This window comes from Taeniopygia guttata, chromosome 6 (assembly GCF_048771995.1).
Source record: "Taeniopygia guttata chromosome 6, bTaeGut7.mat, whole genome shotgun sequence".
NCBI classification, from domain to species: Eukaryota; Metazoa; Chordata; class Aves; order Passeriformes; family Estrildidae; genus Taeniopygia; species Taeniopygia guttata.
Window position 1 is genome coordinate 22,775,976 of NC_133031.1, and position 16,307 is coordinate 22,792,282.

The window sequence follows — 16,307 nt, forward strand, 5'->3', positions numbered from 1 at the left end:
CACAGTGAGCTCACAGCTGCACACACTCACAAAGGATAAAGTTGAAACTCATTCCACTCGTGCATCTGCATCTTCTCCTCAATGCATCTACGCTTCTCTTTTAACCAGTATTTGTGTTGTTATATTTGTGTTTCATAGTTAAGGGAAACTAAGTTCCTCCATTTTCCTAAGGTATTTGAAATACCCTGGCATGCATTTAAGTGTGGAATTGCCTTGCAACAGGTGTTCCAGCAACCAAGGAGGGAACAGGCTTTTACAGAAAAAAAAACCTGAGTATGTAATTATTTTTCAGCTGAGAATATCTATCTGTTCTGGGCTGTCAATGCTTAATTAAATGCTTTAACTCATCAGGATCAGTGCCCTCTGGTTGCTTTTATAAAAGCCGAATTATAATTATTTATTTACCTAAGTCATTCTAACGGACAAAACCTGCAAATTTTGGCTAAACTTGAAAGGTTCAACAACTGTTTGTTATTTAAGGTACTTTCAAGTTAGTGTCTTAACAGAATGGAGTAACTGGAAGGAAAAAAGAAACATTTGCCCTAAACAGTAGTATATATCATTTATTTAGGCAAAAGTACAGTCTAGACACATGTACGAGAATATTTTTCTGGCTATTTTTTGTCAGAAGATATGTATCATGAAAGCATGAAAGAAACAGAAACAACTTAGAACTGCAAGAAGATAAACAAAATGCCAGATACAGTTTGAACAAGCTTTTGAAACACTCCCCCAGGAAAACAAGAATAAAAAAAGCTTTTTTTCAGGCAATTCACTGACAGGTGAAGGGCTTACAGACGCAAATAAAGTTGTTATTTCTGGTTTCGTACCTTTGCTCAATGATATGAGGGTTTATATGGTCTTTGCAGATAAACTGTAGCAAAATCTAAATCACTGATTAATTCTCTGCTTTGAAATGGACAGTACTGTCACATTTTTTTTTATTATTAAATGGTGAGGTTGAAACTAACATCATGTTACCAGGCACAAGAACAAACAGTGAAATACATAAATGCTCTTGAGCTCAGGCAAAAAAAGAACATTTCATAGAATTCTGTTTCTGATTCCCTAAATCCAGACTAGCATTCTTTATGCTAAAAACACCCTCCCTGAAACAAATGGGAGCCCTTCTTCAGACCAAATAAGATGCATTGATAGAACTGATTCCTGATAATGATAAATTTACCTCAATTTTTTCATTGATACTTAAAAAAATAAAAATTCTGGGAAACAAATCATCCAGGCAACTCCTCAGATATAGATTTTAATAGTAAAAAGGGGGGCATGTTATGATTGCAATATAATTTAATGTTAAGTGAAGTGAAGAAGTGTCATTCAGGCAGGGTGAGATAGAAAGGAAAAAACAACACCATACCATTACTCACTGTAAATTATTCAGTAAAAGAAACTCTCTTCACATGTTAGGCAGAGATTTTCCATGTGGAATACCTGAGGGACCACTTGGCATAAAATCATGTCCCTTGCTTGGGGTGCACCTTAGCCATTGGGTTTTATTTAGAAATATTTCTCTGTTTCCGTGCCAAGCAGAATAGTTTTTGTTTTAAACAACACTTTCACAAACCCCTCCTGATTTGTGCACTGCAAAATGCATTTTTGTACCCAAGCATCATCTTGTCTGTGAGATAACCAAGGGCCAGAGCCTCTTCTCAGCCTGTGTCTGGATTTGGGTACAACGGGCACATCAGTTCAGTGCCCTGCACTTGTACCCAGGCACTCACACAGGTGCTGTGTGTGCACTTAACCCCATGGATGACACTCAGGAATGAACTCCTGTGCTGCTGGACACTCACAGCCAGATGAAGCTGTAAGAGGATTCACAAAGTCTGTCTGATATTCATGAGATATGTACCACAAGCTCCTGGGGGAATTTTGCCTCCTTCTTATTCAGGTGCTTCTGAAATTGTTGGTCTTTTAGCATCCACTCATTACAGTGTGGCAAGTCACAGCTGATGAGGAATGATGAGGAAAGAAGGTGGAATTAGAGCAAGAGCATGCTCTGGACAAAGACCTCTCTATAGGAATGGAGAAGGTGGGAGAGGTGGATGCTTTAAATGTATTTTCAGGGGACTGTTCCGCCTGTTCCCACTACTCAGAGAAAGCTTTATCTAAATGAGTGTTTGCACACCCACTTGAGCTAAAGCTCAGATAGAATCTTATCCTGAGCAATCTACTGTGAGATGAAGTCGTTTAAGCAATTCTAGATAAAGAATTGGCTCACAGACTTTAAATACTTCCAATGAAAGTAGTGGTAAGAATGTTTAACCTGTCCATTATTGCATTTTCTTATTAGAATTACTTAAAGAATATTTTTGCCCGTTTTTATGAAAGGAATATATGTTAAGTGCTCCATTTCTATATCTTTTTCTCATGACAACTGTACTGTTAGAAGGGTTATGTGCAGCCAGAGAGGATCATTTTCACTTTCCAGCATAATGTATCTCAGATTTCCTAATGACTTCATGATTTCATATCAGAGAATAAGAAAACAGTGTTTAAAATAGGTAATTATTTTTAAGATACTCTCCTTTTAGCACGCAATGATGATTTTACTATCTCAAGCTTGTAGTGAATCTAGGTGGACTGTGTGCTTCTGTCCTAGGGCAAGGCACTCTGCTCCAGGCAAGGACCGTGTGCCCATCTGAATTTGCTAAGCATCTGATACAATACTCACTTTGTACTCAGTAATCCTTTATTTGAGGGTTCATATGCTTCATAAATTCCATTCTTTTTCTCCCCTCATCAATCTCTCCAATTAAAAAAAAATCTGTTAATCAAGGCAGCTGAGATTCACGAAGCTCAGTCCTGTATTTCTGTTAATACCCAGGTTCTTTAATTTTTGTAAGAGGCAACATTCAAATGCCAAGATTATTTTACTTTTTTGCCTTGACAGATATGTCTTTAATTATAAGTAAGTTTATTATAAACCAATGGATATAATAATATATTGAAGAAATAATAATTTTAGCAAATACTTCTTACCTATAGAGCAGCAATAGAAAAAGGGCTTTGAGACTGCAGCACTTAAGACTGCACATTGTCATAAGTTCTTTCAGAAGTTCTTGTAGCTCCTAAAAAACCAAAAGTGCAGAGGTAATGCTTTACAGCACATATGCATTTCTCATACATTAATTTCCAAAGGTTTTAAACACTAGAGATATTGTATCTTGAATAGCTTCTTCTAATGTATAAGTATCTATATTCATTTTTTAAAATCTCAAAACCAGGATAAAAAAAAAAAAAGGGTGGCATCAGAATTAATTTAACTAACCAGCATTCCAGTATACTACAGTTCTTTCATTTTAGCCTCTGTCCTTTAAATATTAGGGAAAGTAATTGCTGTGAAAAATAATGTCATCCTGTGCAGGAGAATTGCAAACACTGAGTTTTGTCTCTGCTCTTCATATTTGTGAGTGCATCTCTGACATATCAGTGTCCCTTCTAAAGGGACAAGACATGGCCCCATGTTAGAACACAGAGCTATTTAAGAGCAACCTCTCTAGTACATGCATAGCATCAATACCACTGGTATGTAACTTTGGTAGTCTTTTTGTTAATGAGAAAAAATGAAATTTTAGGCTTCTATACCTAGCTATTAAAAAAAATCCTTTGTATATACATCATATATAATCATCCATATTCATAAGAATGGCTGAGGTAAGATGTCTTTTCTGAATGGGATTTCTTTGCTTTTGTCAGTATGATTCACATCCACAATGGGTATTTTAAGAAATCTGTCAGCTCTGTAATCCATTTCTGGATGAAAAGAGTATCAATCCATAGTGTAATGCAGTCATGCAAGAGATCTGAAATGCACAGACTGTGCACACTTTTCTGTATTTCAGCAGAGTACACAAACCTCATTTGTAAGACTTGCTTCAATACACTGAAACAACCACACATATCAAGAATGCTCCTTACGCAGAACCTGCAAGACAATTGTTAATTAATGCAACTGAAATATCCTTTTTAGGTTTCAGGAAGGGACAATCAAACCTCTTCTCAGTGTCCAGAGTGAGTTTTGCAGGAGTATCTTGCATTTTCATTTCCCAGTAAATTGCTAATAGTAAAGAACTTAAGTTTCACAGCATGAAACTTTATCTCACTGTTATTTAGTGACCAATGTAAAAGGCCAGCAAACTTTTTAAAAACCAAAGTGATTTTTCTTTCAGTCTACAGCTCTAGTAAGAGCAAAACTAGTGGTATTTACCTAAATTAATGCCATGTGAATGGGATATGGCTTTTATGTAACAGTGAAGTGACAAAATAACTTGTTAATGTCTCGAATGAAAAAGGAAAACCATTTCAATGGCTTTTTAAATGAGGAAACATTCTCAACATCTTTGCTACTTTAAGCATACACCAGCCTGGTAAATATTAATGTCAAAATAAATCATAGACTCCTCCTGACTTCCACAGAAAATCACGCATGAGACATTAAGAGAGCTGGTAATAGGAAAAAACAGCACAAATGAGCAGATGGTGTTGTTAGAACACTGCTCTCTACATGCTGATTCTGTAACACCCCTGGTGCAGATCGTGGGATCTCTTTTGCATGTCTCATTTTGGGTTTGGATGCTTTCTACATTCATTATCTTTATCTCACAGGAAAATATGCTAAAAATAAAAAGCCTCTTACTGACTTTATAAGTACTTCATAAAGCTGCTTTTATATTTAGCTTTTGAATTGCTACTATGAGCTCCTAATACGACTGAAGATCCTTTATAAACAGATTAAGGAAACCTATGGATATTTCTGTGCTTGTTTGGGTTTCATTTTTACAGTACTGAAGATGAAAAGGAGTGGGCTTATTACTGATTTCTTTCTAAAGCAACTGGTTTACCTTCAGTTCTTAACCAACGTCAAAGGTAGCAATTTTAATGGAGGGTGGGGTGGAGAATTTTGGCCTTTTACACATCAAAGTTAAATCCATCTTATGGTACATGGATTATTTTTGTATGCTCAGGGAAAGAGAGCATGCAAGTAATAGAAGGGAGAAGATCCTCTTCCTTCTGTGCAAGAAACACGAATAAGAGATCTGATTGCCATGCCAGCTGGCTTGCCCTCGCTGCAAAGGGACACTGCGTGCCAGCCAGGGAATAGAACTGGGGAGCTACTGGAGTCCTAAGCTGTTTCACAGATAATACTTAAGTTGGATATATAAATCTCTGCTGCATGTGTGTACATGCTTGCACGCACACACCCGTTTTCCCTGCTGCCCCTTTCTTAGGGGCTTACTGAGCTGGTTTGTTTTGCTGAAAAGCCTGCTTTTGGCATGTTTGCACATCTGGATCTTTCCTGTCACACATTTCTTTATCAAATACTACACATTCACAGCAAGGTTCCTTTCTGCATGCCTGTATGATTGGAATTACTGGTATTTAAAACTAGTTTAGCAGAACCCATAATCTTTTCCTCCCACCCTAGAAAAATAAGCATAACCTGTTTTCTGCATAGAATATTGAGCCATTTGGTTTAACTAGACAGACTGCATGCTGTCCAGATTATTGTGCATATATTGACACATCTTGTTCTAAACATTTAATTGAGGTGAAGGTAACAAATCTGCTCCAGATTCTCATATGATAAGACATTTTCCTACTTTTATTCAGATCAGATTAAGACTGTAAAATGTCCTCCAATGTTTTGACATTTCTCATGGGAATTCAGTTATTTATTATCTTCAGCATGACAGGAAAAGTGAATTATGCAAGTTTCACAAACCTTTGAGGCTAAAATGGGGTGAGGCAGAGAGCTGGCAGAGGTAGTAGAAATATCCAAAGATTTTACTAGAAGTGAATTTTGTGTGAATGGATTAAAGGATAAGATACCTATTATGTTGAAATACCTTATGCACAAGTGGATGCATGAGAAAGACAAGAAATTATTAGATAATACACTTTGTCATATGGTAGTGGCCATATGCCTGAATTCCCATGGCTGCTACTGCAGGCATCTAAAACTGCATGTAGAATTATCTTAAAATAAAAAGCAGATGGTGGGGTTTAGAGTATAAATTGAATTGGCATTACAGTTGCATTTTACTTCCACATCCAAACTGTTGAATGACAGTGTCTTTAAGTGCTTGACTGAAAGGCAGAGAGAAACTCATGAGGGATTCACCCAGAGTGCCAGAGAAGTACAGCTGCCTCCCCTGCTCTGGATTCTCTGCTTGCATTGTCTGCTAGAACTGCAAAGTAACCTGTGAGCTTATCTGCTCTTGACTCCATCCTGTTTGCTAGATCAAAATGAACCAGTTGGAAGGGAAACAATGGAAAGCTGGAAAAACTAAGGACTTTGTGGGAGAAAGGAAGAGGGTACATGGAAAGCAGTCACAAGATAAGATTTGGAAGTAGAGGACATCTACACCTTCGGTCAGTTGTCCCAGCTGTGTCCCCCCCCAGTTTCTTTTGAAACACCAGCCTCCTCCCTGGTGGGCTGGTAGAAGAAGCACGAAAGGCCTTTACCCTGTGCAAGCTCTGTTCAGCAGTAAAAACATCCCTGAAATACCAACACTTGTGCTCACAGCACAAATCCAAAACACAGCTCCATTCTAGCCACTGTGAAGGAAATTTACTCTACTTCAGCCGAAAGCACCACAGCTCGGAAAAGTCAACTGCATACAACAGAGTGACAGTAGTCACTGACAAAGCACTTTGTGGAATAAAGTGCCATGATATGTCTTTGGGTTAATTTGGATGCCTGGCTACAATGGCTGTAGTTTCATGGTACTTCCTAATACTGCCTGAAAGAGAAAGAGATGCAAAATTTTCACACATTCAAATATTTTTTCCATATTAGGATTAATACTGCAGAGACTGTAACTTGAGTGAAAAGTATCAAGAAGGGGGTTTTTAATGTAGCAAATTAAAAAGAAGGAATAAACCCCAGTGGCAGTAAAACTCTAGGTCTAACTGGGAATTGACTGATGAAAGTGGACAAATGCATGTGTCTGCATCCTATTATAAAGGGCACCCTCTTATGTGGCTGACAACTGGCTTTTGGCACACCAGCTAGCTTGTTTTTAAACCCTAGGCACATCTGATCCTGCCTACCATGGGCAAAACCACGCAAGCCTCCTTGGGCAAGTAATCAGAGTTAGATGTACTTGGCCCATAGAAAGCAGCTGTCCCATTGTGTTTTCTCTGCAGCCAGGCAGTACAGGGACCATCTGTTATGACAGGGTTATGTCAGCAATTGAAGGGCTCTTAGGCCTCTGCTGTGCTGTATCTGCCAATAGTTCAAAGTGAAACTCTGGATTCCAGTTATGCTGGGATCTCTGATCAATAGTTGTCACATGTGCCAGGTAAGAGAAGTGTCATCTTCTCAGTGAAAATCTTGGGAAGTTGCTCCAGTCTGAAAGCATCTTCTCAAGTTCTGTACCCTGAGATGTTTTTGTCAAAGATATGTTCCAGCAACAGAAGTTCACACTGTTAAATAAGTAGAATGAATTTAAGATGCACCAGAAATGAAAACTGCTTCTCTGGTACAGCAAAATGAGCTTTAATTGAAACATCATAATTAGAAATTGTTTATATAGGTATAGGCATTACATGAGAGTCTTTAAAATTATCCCAAACAAAACAGTATGGCAAATGCATTTATTAAAAAAAATTACCATAACATGATTTCAGACTATATAAACAACTCAGTAATTTACTTCAATGTCCCAAATAATGTACAAGTTTATATGTAAAATCACTGTCCTCAAAATACACTGGAAGGTCAGAATAGAAGTCAAACAAATCTATTGTTACAGCCTTAAAATTTTTAGTGTCAGCACTTCTAGCCACCAAAGGAGTAGGGATTAGCAATATGCTGCTAATACTTACATAATTAAGTGTATGAGAGACATTTGGTGCCCTGGATTGAAGTCTTTATTTCTCACCAAATTCTCTGTATTATCAATTTCATGAACATCAAAGCCTTAGATTAAGTTACATAACCTATGACAGGATTATTTTATGTGTTTATCTGTTGTTGTTTTCACTCTGTGCATTTTAAATACACTACATATTGTGGATTAGCTGCAAAATAACTGGTAAGGATGCTGTTAGCATTATGATCACTGTTTTGCTGGAAATTTATTTTCAGATTTATAAAAACTGAGTGCTTAGGATGATAATACAATTCTAGGAGTTACCTTCATGGAGCAAGTGCCAGATGCCCGGTTCCCAACCAGCATAGCACTAAACTGAAAGGTTTCAGCAATGTACAGAAATGGATGTAGTAATAAACATTCACAAAATAGATTATAAGAAATGAACATGTTCATGTGACTGCTTAAATGTAGTGCTCATTACAAGCTCTGCTTATATCTACTGAGAAATCTACAGAAAATGTCCCCCAAAGGATATTTTCTAGTTTTAAAAGGCAGAGAACTAAGTAACTTCTCTCCACCTTGTTTCTAAACATTTTAGATAGCTGACACTCAAAAGTCTGGCATATTAGTGGTGCTTGAGTCACGGCTGATGATTCCTGCCATTTGTAATTACCCAAAGAAATCAGAGGTTTATGGGGTTATTAATGGTTGGGTTTATGTGCATACAGACCTTATAAAGTTTTTTGCTCTGTGCATCTCAGTTCTGCTATCTGGGCAGCTGGACCTCTCCATAAGTCTACAAATGTTTGAGTCCTCTGGTACCAAAATCCAAATCTCAAATCTGAGACCTTTACTGGCTTTTTAAGGTGTTTGTCAATACTCCAAGGTCCTCCCACACCCAATCCCACAGCGGTTTTACAGTCAGAACTCACAGCCCACCCATGTGGCTTCAATAGGCCCTCAGTTTCTGTGCAATTTAAAGAATGAATGCGTTTGAGTTGGGTCAGAGTGGTAGGTAACCTTCAGAGGCTGCAACTGATGGATGAAACCTCAAAGGCACCTTCGGAAAGGTTTTGACTGTGCAGGAAGGTGCAAACAGCTGTAGGGTGGCAAACACTCATGGCTTGGGTGGTCTCCCATCGATAATCTGGGACCTGAGAGCTGCCTGGTCACCAAGCACTTTAAATCACTAGGTTTTTACAGGGCACCCACAAGTGTGGGCTAAAAGCAGACACAGAAGCACTGAAACCTTCACTGTTTACACAGACCAGGATAAATAATGTGGTTTTAGCAAATAATAATACAGCAAAATTGAGAGAGTTTTTTTGGGCACTATCAGCCTAGATATGATTAAGATAAATAGTTGAAAACCCAAAATGTTGGACAGGATATGCTGGTTCAGATTAAGAAATAACAACTTGATTTGTAAAGACAAATTGAATCCTGTCTTTGCTGTGCCAGTTTAAATTACTGTTCCTTATGAGAGTTAGCAGATCTAGAATCTTCTAGCCATTAACCTGGGGCCAAGCCTCCCCACACAGACCATGATGATTGGGAGTTCTGCTCAGCATTCTCATGTTGTAGAAACTACCCAGGACCCAACTAATGTTCCTCAGCTCCCCTCCATGCAGCCTCGGGCCTGGGAGGATGAGGAGCATCTCACCCTGTCCCTGAACACACTCTTGAGGCTGGGAGGGGAAAAGAAGGGCCCTGCAGGAGCAGATTAGGGTCAGTCATATCCATCTTCTCTCCTCACTGAATGTTGTGCAATGTGCCTTTGAAATGTATGACAGAGAACAGCCCCTTGGTCTGCAATTCGTTTTGTTTTCAGTTGCAAATTCTTGTTAGTTCGGGAGCAAAGTGGAAGAAGGAAGGGAATACACCCCAGCTGAGCCCCTTATTTTCCATCCAAGTTATGAATTTGAATCACAGACTTTTCTGGGTTTGATTATTGTTGTGCATATCTGAAACCTTTCAAAGAAATCTTTATTCTTCTTAGCCACCAAATATCTACTTCTCAGTTTGGGTCGAAGGTCTTAGACTCAAATTCCTTAGTGAATTGTTAAATATCTGTAGCCAGGTGATTTACAAACTAACCATTATGGGCAGTGATGAACAACTGGCTGGTATGACTGTCCCCATGCACAAACCTGCCCTGTCACCTCAAGAGTCAGCTCCTGGATGAAAGACTGGGAAGGAAAAAATCAGTTTTCAGAGCAGTTTCAGGGTTTTTTTAATCTATTAAGCTTTTGTATTCAAAATTTACTGGTACAAATAAAATTAAAATTACTCAGTAGAATTGCATATTTTTATAAATAATAATCACAAGATATAATGCTTTTAATTGTACAGCCATGCAAAAATGTGAATGTTGTTCAAGTTGAGTGTCCTGGGCTCAGCTGTAAGCTTTTGTACCTGCTAAGGTTGAGGTCAGAGGAGTTATTCCAACTGAGATATGCAGCTGAGCTCAAAGTAGTCAGGAATTTGGTCTAAGAGGAAATCGCATGAGGGGCTTTGAAAGCAAGAGACATTTTCCCAATAAAATATATATTTCCAATTTTTTCCACAGCTACCACGTAGGAACATTAGTTAAATCTGTGTGTGCCTGTTGCAGGATCTTCCTTTTCCTTCAGTACAAACTGCTTTAGCTTTATTCTATGACAGGTTATTAGAATTACCTGTGTTGAAGATGGAGCACAACCTTTAAGAGTCCTGTTTATAAAGTTTGAAATAAATATAGCCATTGAAACTGTGTATATAGGATTTTTTAATAACTAGAAAAAAGCCTTCTATAGAAATAAAATGCTTTCATTAAATTCAAATATTCCCTTTCTTCATTACTCAGTGCTCAATAACATGTTTAATCAGCGTGATCTACTTTAAATTTTGTACACCTTTTTAAGTACTAGTGCATTGTTCATCTCTGTATTCATTTGAGGTGGGACGCAGATTTGATGAGGAATTGGGGTGGAAAATGGGAGCTGGCTCTTACATTATCTCTCTTGGAGAAGTTTCTCCACGTGCCACTCACTGTTTTTAAAAGCAAGGTTTTGCAGCCTTTTGGGGGACACACATCTTCGATTAGACTTATTAATTGAAATTATTCCGAGTTATTTTAATCCATCAGTATAACGATACCTCAGAGAGGAGACGCTAACATTTTTTAAAAAGCAATTGAAAGGACAAGAGAGCGGAGGGGGAGGGATTAGGAGGGAGGGAGGCAGCCGCGGAGCCCGGGGCGGGCGCGCCTTACCTGGAGCGGCGGCGGCAGCTCCGAGCAGCCTGGCGGCCGGCCGAGCTCTGCGCCCGCCGCGCCGCGGGTTCGAGCCCGCCCCCGGCCGGGCGTGGGCGGCACACGGGCCGGCTGCTCCCCTGCTGCTGCTCGCTCAAGCGCCCACAAGAGCCTCCAAGTGTTACCCCTTCCCTGCTGCTCCTCCTCTGCTTGATCTCGCTTGCACCGCTTTTCAGTTTCAAGTGTGTCAGGGGGAAGGATGCTAGACGGAAAAGTGGCGATGGACAGACACAAGTCGGGGCAGCGCTTCCCATGGCTTCTTTTTCTGCCATACCTCCGTAACTGCTGATTGCCTGGGTTTTTCTTCTTGCGATTGACCCGTCCCAGCTACCCCGGGTAGAAACTTCCACCCTTCTTCTCTATTTGATGTTCTGCATGCCTTTGAGCAGCATTGTTCAAGTCCTTCCAAAAGTGAAAGGTGTTTGTTTTGCAGATGTTGTTTTCCTATCTGTCCTCTCACTTCAAGACCTGTTGGCAGTTTTCAGAGAGATGAAAGTAGCACTTTCTCTGCAGACATACTGTTCTACAAAATTTAGGATAAGGGGAGCCACTTAGGGAATGTGATTACCAACAAAGGTTGCGTTAAAAACCACTTCAGACAGAATTTAACATCTGCCATCAGAAATCGTTTCCTGTGGCTACAATATTGTGGATGAGAGGGATACACAGGAACACATCAAACCCTTCCTGATGCTATCACCAGTAGTAAAATATAGTGGTACTGGAGCAAGGTATGAAGCAGGGGAGAGAAAATGATTTTGACTATTTCAGTTTCAAATCCTGATGTTGTTTTTTGGGATTAAAGAGTTGATAAATTTTGAGGAAGGCAAAGGCTGAGAGGTCTCAATCCTGTATCTTCTAGCAGTAAAAACCCTGTTTTTTCTTCCTAGAACATGCTAGTCTCAGTTCATGTCAGAAGTAAGCATATGATTTTTCCTTTTTCACAGAATTATAGAACTATTTTGGTTGGAAAAGACCTTAAAAGGTCATCAAGTCCACCCCCGTGCCCTGGACAAGGACATTATCTGTGGTATCAGGTTGCTCAGAGCTCCGTCCAGCCTGGCCTTGAACACCTCCAGGGATGGGGCATCCAAAGCTTCTCTGGGCAATCTGTGCCAGTGTTTCACCAATGCCATAAAAACGTCATTTTTATCTAGTCTGAATCTACCTCCTTTTAGTTTAAAACCTTTACCCCTTGTCCTTTTTCTTAACTCCGTCTTAAAGCTAGTTACAGACATGTTGCCCTAAGAGGCCATTTGATGTCACATATCTGCTGTGACTACACTGGAAGCTCCACTCAAGTTACAGAACAGGGGAAGAGCTGAGGCTCAGACTAGGAGAGGAAAACATATCTCTACATGGCAAAAAATGGAGCAGATTTCTCTATTGTTTTTTCCTTTCTATTGTTATTTCTAAAGCTCTTATTTGTTATTGCATCTGTAGGAGGGAGAAATTAAAGAAATGTAGTAATCATTCTTTCCTGCACATGTTGAATATTGATCCAATTATAAGTCAAGAATATGTGCTGAGTGTGCCTGCTCTGGGACAGTTCCCCCACATCTCATTTGAACAGTCTGTCTGACTGCATAAAGTATGTAGTGTTTATCTTCCATTCATCGGTCAAGCAGAAAGAAGCTGGAAACCCAGTGGGAAAAAAAATCCCTGGCTGTTTCTATTACAGAGCAGCTGTAAGTGGGAGAATAAGCAAGTTTGGTCTCATGTGGCCTATTGTAGCATTAGAACTGAGAAAACAGCTTTAAAGTCAATTCTGTAAGCAACTGGCACAGAAAGAATGCTGATTGTTATTCCCAATAGGACTCCAAGCACAAGTTTAGTTAATGCACAATATCAGATTCTCAAATTTCTAGGGATCTCTTCCTATTTCCTTCTTAAAAACCCTATTCAAGTTCCCACTAATTGCAGGTCATAATTTAATCAGAATGAAAATATTCTGTTTGAAACATGCAAAGCATCAATGTGATGTTGCCTGTTTCAGTTCACAGTACCCAGCTGGAGGACATTAAATTCCCACTTTAAGACCTTGTTTTTCAGCACCTGTCTGCATTTCAAGGCTCTAAGGCAGCTGTGATGCATTTGAAAGTCTGGGGAAGGGTATATTCTTCTCTTCTTACCAGAGTCCTTGAGTAGCAGTGGTCACTGGGATTTCAGATCACCTGAAGCAACACCTGGGCTGTGACTGCTGGGGACAAACAAGTAAATGGCAACACTCAAAATTAACTGCTGAGGCCTCAAATGTTAAGGCTGTCAGCAAAACCTGTTAACATAAAATCAAAATTTTTCTGGTTTATTGTAAAGCTTATACTTCAGAGTGCTCCTTTTATTAATTTTCTGCTGGGGCTGTTACTGTAGCCTCAGCACGGGGTGTGCTAGTTCAGGAACAACTGGCTGGTATGACTCTGTCCCCATGCACAAACCTGCCCTGTCACCTCCAGGGTCAGCTCCTGGAAGCCCTTGACCCCTTTGTGCTCTCTGGGGCACCAAACCATGTCCTGCCCTTAAGCTACTCCCAGAAGGGGACAGCTCAGTTATTAACCCAAAGCTTGAGTCTTTCAATAGAGCCATTCATCAGCTGGGAAAATCAGCTGACTCCATCCTCAGGCTGGTAGAGAGTGATGAAATTGTTTTAGAGAACAGCTTGCAGAAAATACTCCTTGAACACAAAAATCTGGATGCCCACAGTAAGAAATTGTTTAATTCCTCTGTGGACTTAGTCCTCTGCATCTGTATTGGAGCCCGTGTTGGGTAAGTTGGGGTTTTTAGTAGCTTTTCCTTACGTTTTGTAACCTCAGAGGGTGGTTGTAACATTTGCAGCACTGATTAAACAACATTGTAATCTGTAATGACTTTCAGCATCTGTAATGCCAAGAGTAAAAAAAAAACACATTGAGCTTTTGGTATCCAGGGATTCCTGGAGGTATGCTAAATTCTGATCAGCAGTCTGGGTGTGAGATTTTTTTATGCTTGAATTGCTTGTCCAATGACACATGACCCTTACAAATAAGCCAACATTAGCATTACCACTTAAGTAATATATTGATACATGAAACTGGGTGCAGCATGAATCAAAATATCCCCATTTTTAACTTTATTACATTCACACTTACTGGATATTATTTTGGACATAGTAAAGTAATTGGAAATGCTTGGAATGCTAATCAAATGAGTACAGAATAAATGCAGTATTGAGTGAGGACCTGAAAATTAGACCAAATAGCACAATATGTTTCTAAGCAAAAGGCAAAGAATGAGAAAACACCCACTAGTCTATTGTATTGATTTAATTATTCCCACTTTAATGAGGTAACAGGTGAGGCTAATGTTTAGGACTTTTAAAATCCACTACTAGTAAAGTATTGATTTGGAACTACTATAACAGTTCTATTTCATTAATCTTTGTCCCAGAGGATTTATTTGAAAGAATGAAACTAACACCATAATATGTGTTCCACCTTTAGAATTCTTCAGGAAATGAAGTTTTCTGATTATTATAAATTATGTGAAGCAGGGGATGAATCAATTAGCATTCTAATACAAGGTCTACTTTCTAATAGAAATGTTTGTCCATGAAAGTCTGCTTTCTTATACTGAATGAATAGTTGCATTTTAAATTATTGTAATAATTCTCAGTGACCTGGGGGCTACATACTCTACAGCTCTTACAGATTATTTGAGTGGAAAATAATGAGCATATAAAATGGCTCAAATTTAAGGCTGCCTTTTCTTTTTGCTGCCTTTTCTTGTTGCCCAGTCACACACACACAAAAAACCCTTTAAGCACTACCTGTATCAAGAGTTACACATAAAACATAATCAATTTTTATTAAGTATTTCATGGTTTTATTTTGTTTTAGACCTATCCTGGACTGAAATATTTTCACCTCTTGATAAACCTTGATTTGCCAAGTGAACTTCCTTTCTTATCCACTATTTGCTGCTTTTTTCACTGAAGTAACTGAAGCTTAATGAATTATTTTAATGCTCATCTGATATCTGGTAGGATTACTCATGCCAAGACCAAAGCATATTCTTGTTGAAATTGGGGTCTCCTACCCTATGTCAGTCTGAGCACTCTGGCTCCGTTGCCTCAGGGATTGCTGTTGCAGCAGCCAGGCTGCACCTTTAACCTGAGCATCTTCAGCTCAGACTGTGCCCAAGGCTCTGCTCACCTTTCCTCTTGCCATGGGGTGACAAAGCACTTCAGGATGAAACCTCCCTGGGAGCGAGGCACCTTCACCTGAAGCCACCGTTCCTTTAGAGGTTGTTTTGAGAAGCACATATTTTTGGTTGTACCACTTGTCAGTTTATTTTTAGCAGCACGGCTGCATTTGTCAGTGCTTTGTTAGCTCTTGCTACACTATTGAACGTGTCCAGGTGCTGCCTTTAATGAACCACTTTTGTTCCCATTATGCCTGCAATAATGTCAATACTCGAGAATTAGATTAAATGGATGAGAGAGCTGAGAGGATGACAGTGGATTTGATTATCTTGGGTAATTGATTTTCTTTGCATGATGCTGTCAATGTCTGAAAGGCCAGGTGGATTAACTGTCAAGAACAGGCAGGCTTGTGCTAGTCCTGCACCATATACAAATTTCCAGTTTATTTTCAGTAGGACTGTGGAAATGTGGAAGCTTATGGCTGGGATGTCTCCCAGTGTTTAAAAAAAACTTGGTTTGATAGGATTTGGATTTGGGTTTTTACTCACCTGGAATGTTTACTTTTCACCATGTTCAGCTATCCATTAAAAAAAGCGTCCCAGAAATGATCTACTGAGACACCAAGAAGCAGTTTGGACAATGCCCTTGCCACAGGGAGCTGTACAGACATTAATGATGAGTTGTGAGAGTATCACATGTGGGTATTACATGGAGTTAGAAAAATACATTGCGTATAGTGGGCAAACTCCAGTTTTAAGCAGGACCCAAAAAAACTGGGAGACACCAAGCTCCCTCTAACTGCCCAGCCAAAAAAAATTGAGCTCCTGTTGTGAAGTCCTTGAGAAAAATCTGAAATGCTGGGAGAAGACTGACTTCTTTTCCTCAAAGAGAAGCTGGCATGGTGGCTGCACCTTTCCCATATTTCCTCATGAAAGAAGCAGTTCTTGGAAAAGTGCCACTTTCTCCTGTCCATGTTCAGGTTGCCTGAAAATGACAC

General features: G+C 39.4%; 2 protein-coding genes across 2 annotated transcripts in view; one reads left to right on the plus strand and one right to left on the minus strand.

Annotated features, from left to right (window-relative positions):
* The window catches only part of LOC100230461 (gamma-aminobutyric acid receptor subunit pi), a 45,873-nt gene extending 34,566 nt beyond the window's left edge, over positions 1-11,307 (minus strand). Inside the window, exons 1-2 of the mRNA XM_030276176.4 lie at positions 11,095-11,307; positions 3,001-3,089 (exon numbers count right to left, since the gene is read on the minus strand). Coding sequence (XP_030132036.4) covers positions 3,001-3,062 — 62 coding nt within the window. The 5' untranslated portion in view covers positions 3,063-3,089; positions 11,095-11,307. The remainder of the gene's footprint in view (positions 1-3,000; positions 3,090-11,094) is intronic.
* Positions 4,744-16,307, plus strand: part of ENTPD1 (ectonucleoside triphosphate diphosphohydrolase 1) — a 62,265-nt gene continuing 50,701 nt past the window's right edge. Inside the window, exon 1 of the mRNA XM_072931155.1 lies at positions 4,744-4,887. The gene's annotated coding sequence lies outside the window, so the exon portion shown is untranslated. The remainder of the gene's footprint in view (positions 4,888-16,307) is intronic.